This window comes from Sapajus apella, unplaced genomic scaffold, assembly GCF_009761245.1.
Source record: "Sapajus apella isolate SASKATOON/1434 unplaced genomic scaffold, GSC_monkey_1.0 scaffold173, whole genome shotgun sequence".
In the NCBI taxonomy this organism is placed as follows: domain Eukaryota; kingdom Metazoa; phylum Chordata; class Mammalia; order Primates; family Cebidae; genus Sapajus; species Sapajus apella.
Window position 1 is genome coordinate 1,179,839 of NW_022437113.1, and position 7,455 is coordinate 1,187,293.

The window sequence follows — 7,455 nt, forward strand, 5'->3', positions numbered from 1 at the left end:
GCAACCTCCGCCTCCTGGTTCAAGCGATTCTCCTGTCTCAGCCTCCCAAGTAGCTGGGATTACAGGCATGCACCACTATGCCAGGCTAATTTTGTATTTTTAGTAGAGACGAGGTTTCGCCATGTTGGTCAGTCTGGTCTCAAACTTCCGACATCAGGTGATCCACCTGCCTCGGCCTCCCAAAGTGCTGTGATTACAGGCATGAGCCGCCACAGCCAGCCAACTATTTTTTTTTTTTTTTTTTGAGACAGTCTCACTCTGTTACCCAGGCTGGAGTGCGGTGGCACAATCTTGACTCACTGCAACCTCTGCCTCCAGGGTTCAAGAAATTCTCCTGCTGCCGGGTGGGGCGGCTCATGCCTGTAATCTTAGCACTTTGGGAGGCCAAGGTGGGCAGATCACGAGGTCAGGAGTTCAAGACCAGCCTGATCAACATAGTAAAACCCCATCTCTATTGAATACACAAAAATTAGGCAGGTGTGGTGGCACACACTTGTAATCCCAGCTACTTAGGAGGCTGAGGCAGGAGAATCACTTGAACCCAGGAGGCAGAGGTTGCAGTGAGCTGAGATTGTGCCACTGCACTCCAGCCTGGGCGATAGAGCGAGACTCTATCTCCAAAAAAAAAAAAAAGAGAGAGAGATTATCCTGCCTCAGCCTCCTGAGTAGCTGAGACTACAGGCGCCCGCCAGCACGTCCGGCTAATTTTTTGTATTTTTAGTAAAGATGGGGTTTCACCATATTGGCCATGCTGGTCTCAAACTCGTGACCTTGTGGTCTGCCTGCCTAGGCCTCCCAAAGTGCTGAGATTATAGGCGTGAGCCACCTTGCCCGGCCTGTAGGATGTTTAGCAGCGGTGCTGGCCTCTTTCCATTAGGTGCCAGTAACACCACCATGCCCTCCAGTTGTGACAATCAACATTGTTTCCAGACACAGCCAATGTGCCAATGTCCCCTAGGGCCTGGAGTGGGAGAGCTAAATCATCCTTGCTTGAGCATCAATCACTATTCTATATTTAAAAAAAGAATCAATAAGGACATATGTAGGTTTCCCTCTTCCATAGTATATATTGATTATTTATTTTTTCAAGATGGAGTGAAACAGACATTGAAAATTTCTGCAGCCAAATTGGAAAAGAAATAAAATTATCTCTGTTTGCAGATGACAGGATCTTATACATAGGGTATCCTAGGAATTACACACACATCAACAGAAACCTTTTAAAATAAGTTAATTCAGCAAATTTGCAGAATACAAAATCGACCTACAAAAATCAATTGTATTTCCACACCACTAACAACGAACAATTGGAAAAGGAAATTAGGCAAACAGGCCAGGCACAGTGGCTCAAATCTGTAATCCCAACAGTTTGGGAGGCTGAGACAGGAGGATCACTGGAGCCCAGGAGTTAAAGACCAGCCTAGGCAATAGAGCGAGACTCCATTTCAAAGAAAAGAAAAGAAAAGAAAAATCCTGTAGTCCTGGAGACCCTTCCTGTCTGCTTACAAAGATAGAGATGGCCACTGACTTTTGATGGTTCGACTTAGGATTTTTCAGCTTTACGATGCTGCAAAAGCGATCCGCATTCCGTGGAAACCTTGCTTCAGCACCGTATCCAATAAATTACATGAGGTATGCAGCAGTTTATTACAAAACAGGTTTTGTGTAAGATGATTTTGCCGCCGGGCGCGGTGGCTCAAGCCTGTAATCCCAGCACTTTGGGAGGCCGAGGCGGGTGGCTCACGAGGTCAAGAGATCGAGACCATCCTGGTCAACATGGTGAAACCCCGTCTCTACTAAAAATACAAAAAATTAGCTGGGCATGGTGGTGCGTGCCTGTAATCCCAGCTACTCAGGAGGCTGAGGCAGGAGAATTGCCTGAACCCAGGAGGCGGACGGTGAGCTGAGATCGTGCCATTGCACTCCAGCCTGGGTAACATGAGTGAAACTCTGTCTCAAAAAAAAAAAAAAAAAAAAAAGATGATTTTGCGCTAAGGCGAGTGTCCTTTTTTTTTTGAGACGGGGTCTTGCTCTGTCACCCAGGCTGGAGTGCAGTGGTGAGATCTCAGCTCACTGCAGCCTCCGCCCTCAATGGCCCAAGCGATCCTCCCACCTCAGCCTCCCAAGTAGCCAGGACCACAGACGCATACCTCCACACGCCCAGCTTTTTTGTTGCTGTTGTATTTTTGGTAGAGCTGGGGCCTCACCTTGTTGCCCAGACTGGTCTCAAACTCCTGGGCTCAAGCAATCTGTGCACTTCAGCTTCCCAAAGTGCTGGGATTACAGATGTCAGTCACTGCACTGGGCCAAAGGTAAGTGTTCTGAGCATGTTTAAGGTAGGTTAGGCTAAGCTATGATGTTCAGCAGGTCAGGTGTGTTAAATATATTTTCAGTGTGTGATATTTTCACCTTATGATGGGTTTACTTGGATACAAACACCTCAAAGGAGCATCTGTATATGTCCACATAAAGAAACAAAAGTGACAGGATCTTGCTGTCACCCAGGCTGGAGTGCAGTGGTGCACACAGCTCACTGCAGCCTCGACCTCTTGGGCTCAAGCAATCCTCCCACCTCAGCGTTGCAAGTAGCTGGGACTATAGGCATGCACCACCTCACCTGGCTAATTTTTAAATTTTTCTGTAGAGATGGAGTCTCGCTATGTTGCCCTGGCTGGTCTCAAACTCCTGGTCTCGAGTGATCCTCCTGCCTAGTCTCCCCAGGTGTCAGGATTACAAGTGTGAGCTACTGCGCCTGGTGTCCATACAAAGACTTGTACATGAATGTTCATAGCAACTTTATTTCTCATACTCAAAAACTGAAAACAACCCGTACATCAACTAGTGAATGTGTGATAAACTACGGTCCTTTTGCACAGTGGGATACTACTCCGCGTAGATGGAATGAACACTGAATGGATCTCTCAGCTACAGCCAGATCAGCTTCTTCTGCTCGCTTGGGGGAACTTTTTTTTTTAAGAGATGGGGTCTTGCTATGTTGCCCAGGCTGGAGTGCAGTGGCTATTCACAGGCGCGATCCCACTACTGATCAGCACGGGAGTTTTGGCCTGCTCCACTTCCGACCTGGGCCTGTTCACCCCTCCTTAGGCAACCTGGTGGTCCCCCGCTCCCGGGAGGTCACCATATTGATGCCGAACTTAGTGCGGACACCCAATCAGCATAGCGCACTGCAGCCCAGAACTCCTGGGCTCAAGCAATCCTCCCACTTCAGCCTCCCAAGTAGCTGGGACTACAGGCACGTGCCACCGCGCCCAGCCGCTTGAGGGAACTTTTGTCCATCCTTACCCCATGTGTCTCCTCCCACCCCAGATTTGGGCTCTGTTCTGAGTGAGCACTACGCAGAGGTGGAAAATCTGCTTATCGTGTGGCTCATTTATTTTTTTATATATAGATTATGGCACATGCCTGTAATCCCAGCTAATCAGGAAGCTGAGGAAGGAGAGTCGCTTGAACCTGGGACACGGAGGTTGTAGTGAGCCAAGATGCTGCCACTGCACTCGAGCCTGGATAACAGAGTGAGACTCCATATATATATATATATGGAGAGAAAGAGAGAGAGAGAGAGAGACAGACAGATAGACAGGGTCTTGCTCCGTTGCCCAGGCTGGAGTGCAGTGGTGCAATCTTGGCTCACTGCAACCTCCACCTCCCAGGTTCAAGTGATTTTCCTGCCTCAGCCTCCCGAGTACCTGGAACCGCACGCACCTGCCACCACACCTGGCTAATTTTTGTATTTTTAGCAGAGACGGGATTTTACCATGTTGGCCAGTCTGGTCTTGAACTCCTGACCTCAAGTGCTCTGCCCGCCTCAGCCTCCCAAAGTGCTGGGATTACAGGCATGAGCCACCGCACCCCAAGTCACTGATTTTAAAGTTGTAATGCTCAGTTTTAAGTCCAAATTTAAAGGTGTCCAATCCCAACAGCAGGCACAGAGGACCAGCTCTCTAAGGGCTGAAGAGAAGCGGGATCAGAAGGTGTGTATGAGGCCAGGCGTGGTGACTCATGCCTGTAAGTAATCCCAGCACTTTGGGAGGCTGAGGCGGGCAGATCACTTGAGATCAGGAGTTCGAGACCAGTCTGACCAACATGGTGAAACCCCATCTCTATTAAAAATTAGAAAATCAGCCGGGCGTGGTGGCACATGCCTGTAATTCCAGCTACTCGGGAGGCTGAGGAAAAAGAGTGGCTTGAACCCGGGAGGCAGAAGTTGTAGAGAGCTGAGATGGTGCCACTGCACTCCAAGCCTGGGTGACAGAGTGAGACTGTTTCAAAAAAGAAAAAAAAAAAAAAAAAAAAAAGGTGTGTATGAGCTCTTGTGGCTGCTGTCACAAATCACTAAAGGCCTGGTGGCATCAAACAACAGAAATTTATTCTCTGACGGTTCTGGCAGACAGAAGTCTGACATCAAAGTATCAGTAGGGCCACGTTCTCTCTAAGGGCTCTAAGAAAGAGTGCATCCCCTGCCTCCCTCCTGATTTCTGGTTGCTGCTGGCAATCCCCGGGTTCTCTGACTCAAGACGCATCGATCCAACCTCTGCCCCTCTCCACATGGCGTCTTCCCCATGTGTTTCTCTGTACCTTTCTCTACTTCATGTGAGGAACTAGGCACTGGATTCATCCATCCTCCTCCAGTCAGATTTCTTTTTTTTTCTTTTTCTTTTTTGAGATGGAGTCTCGCTCTGTCACTAGGCTGGAGGAGTGCAGTGGTGCCATCTTGGCTCACGGCAACCTCCAACTCCCTGGTTCAAGCAATTCTCCTGCCTCAGCCTCCCACGTAGCTGGGATTACAGGCACGGGCCACCATGCCCAGCTAATTTTGTATTTTTAGTAGAGATGGGGCTTCACTATGTTGGTCAGGATGGTCTCCATCTTCTGACCTCGTGATCCACCTGCCTTGGCCTCCCAAAGTACTGGGATTACAGGTGTGAGCCACCATGCCCAGCCAAGACCTGTTTTAATGTAACCAATTATACCTGCAAAGATCCTGTTTCCAAGTAAGCTCACTTTCTGAGGTTCTGGGTGGACATGAGTTTTGGTGGGGACACAACCTAATTCAAGAGCCTCCATTGTCAGGTGAGGAGGGGACGTCAGCAGGCTCAGGGTGATGGGAGATATGGCAGGGGTGTGGGCCATGGAGGCCATGTGGGGTCTGATTCATCGCCTCCCCAGTCCCAGGAAGAAAATAAAGAAGAGGCTGAGCACAGTGCATCACGCCTGTAATCCCAGCCCTTTGGAAGGCCAAGGCAGGAGGATCACCCGAGATCAGGCATTCGAGACCAGCCTGGCCAACATGGCGAAACCCCATCTCTACAAAAACACAAAATTACAAATATTCCCCAGGCATGGTGGTGCTCACTTGTAATCCCAGCTACTTAGGTTGCTGAGGCAGAAGAATCGTTTGAACCCAGGAGGCAGAGGTTGCAGTGAGTGGAGATTGCGCCACTGCATCCAGTCTGGGTGACAGTGAGACTGTCTCAAAAAAAAAAAAAAAAAAAAAGAACAAAGAAAGGAGAGAGCATTGGTGTTCAACTCTTGGTGAATGCCTGGATTGCTATTTTAGTGTCTTTGGCCAAGCCATTGCCCTCCTCTCTCAGCCTCAGTTTCTCTGCCTCTGAAACGGAGCACAAGGAGGTCGGGCCTGAGGACCTCCAAAATGCTTGCTAAGGTTAAACACAGGCTGGGCACAGTGGCTCTGGCTAGGCGTGGTGGCTCACACCTGTAATCCCAGCACTTTGAGAGGCGGAGGCAGGTGGATTACTTAAGGTCAGGAGTTCGAGATCAGCCTGACCAATATGATGAAACCCTGCCTCTACTAAAAATACAAAAATTAGGTGGATGTGATAGTGGGTGCCTATAATCCCAGCTACTCGGGAGGCTGGGGCAGGAGAACTGCTTGAACCTGGGAGGCAGAGGTTGCAGTGAGCCGAGATCGCATCATTGCACTCCAGACTAGGTGACAAGAGCTAAACTCTGTCTCAAAAAAATAATAAGGTTAAACACGTTTCAAGTAAGAGCTGGGGTCTTTCTCAGATCCTGATGTTAGGTCTGGGAGTTTCCTATGTTGTCCAGAGGGACTGTAACATCCTTCTATCATACATTGAGAAAACGGTAGGCTGGGCACAGCGGCTCATGCCTGTAATCCCAGCACTTTGGGAGGCTGAGGTGGGTGTATCACTTGAGGTCAGGAGTTCAAGACTAGGCTGACCGACATGGTGAAATCCTGTCTCTACTAAAAATACAAAAAGTTAGCTGGGTGTGGTGGCACATGATTGTAATCCCAGCTACTCGGGAGGCTGAGGCAGGAGAATTGATTGAACCTGGGAGGCAGAGGTTGCAGTGAGCTGAGATCGTGCCACTGCACTCCAGCCTGGGCAACAAGCAAGACTCCATCTCAAAAAAAAAAAAAAGAGAGAAAAACCCAGCTTTATTTTGGGGGAGCCATCGGGGCCACAGCATCTAATGAAGCAGGGGGCTGGATTTAAAACATGACCTCCTCGAGGCAGGGCCTTGCCTCCTCCCATAGGGTAGGGCCTATGGTCCTGAACTCATTTGCATACAAGACAATCCAGCCAATTGGAGCCGAGGGTGTGAGCCGTGGTCTGGGATTGGCCCATCCTGAGGTTCCACCCCAGGGCATCGGTCCCGAGGCCCATCCTCAGAGGTTTGTCTCCCGCTGGTCTTGACCACCATCATGTCCACTGCAGGCGGTCCAGGAGCCCACCCCCTCCAGCTCCTTCTGCCCCAGGAAAAACAGACGGTCCTCACTGGTGGGCAGGAAGCCACGGGGCTTCTTGGTTCCAGAGGGGAGTTCTTCATGACCCTGGGGAAAGTGGGGAAGAGAGACCCCATCAGAGACCCTGTCCCCGCCCTGTTCCGGGTCAGCTCGTCTCCCAGATGGGGCCACTGATGACCTGGCGGGCTGGGGCCTGCACAGAATCGCACGATTGCCCCTTGTCCAGTGCACCGGCCAGTCTTGTCCCCTCTGCCTCCAAAATTTCCGTGAGCTTCTCTTCGCCACTCACATGTCACCTACAGCCCAGGGCATCAGCGCTTTCTCAGATGCCTGCTATTGTTCCTCCCTCCTCTCTCTGCTTCTCTGCCCGTTCACCTTCAGGAAAATAAATATTTCTGGCCAGACACGGTGGCTCACCCCTGTAATCCTAGCACTTTGGGAGGCCAAGGTGGGCAGACCACTTGAACCCAGGAGTTTAAGACCAGCCTGGCCAACATGGCGAAACCCTATCTCTACCAAAAATGCAAAAATTAACCAGACATGGTGGTGCATGCTGGTAATCCCAGCTACTCAGGAGGTTGAAAGATGGGAGAAATTCTTGGCTGTGGAGGTCGAGGCTGCAGTGAGCCATGATCATGACACTGTGCTCCAGCCTGGGCAGTAGAGTGAGACCCTATCTCAAAAAAAAAAAAAAAAAAAAAAAA

General features: G+C 49.9%; 1 protein-coding gene across 1 annotated transcript in view; it reads right to left on the minus strand.

Annotated features, from left to right (window-relative positions):
• Positions 1–6,468: 6,468 nt before the first annotated feature.
• Positions 6,469–7,455, minus strand: part of SLC5A5 (solute carrier family 5 member 5) — a 20,354-nt gene continuing 19,367 nt past the window's right edge. Inside the window, exon 15 of the mRNA XM_032267878.1 lies at positions 6,469–6,838. Within this exon, the coding sequence (XP_032123769.1) occupies positions 6,674–6,838 (165 nt within the window). The 3' untranslated portion in view covers positions 6,469–6,673. The remainder of the gene's footprint in view (positions 6,839–7,455) is intronic.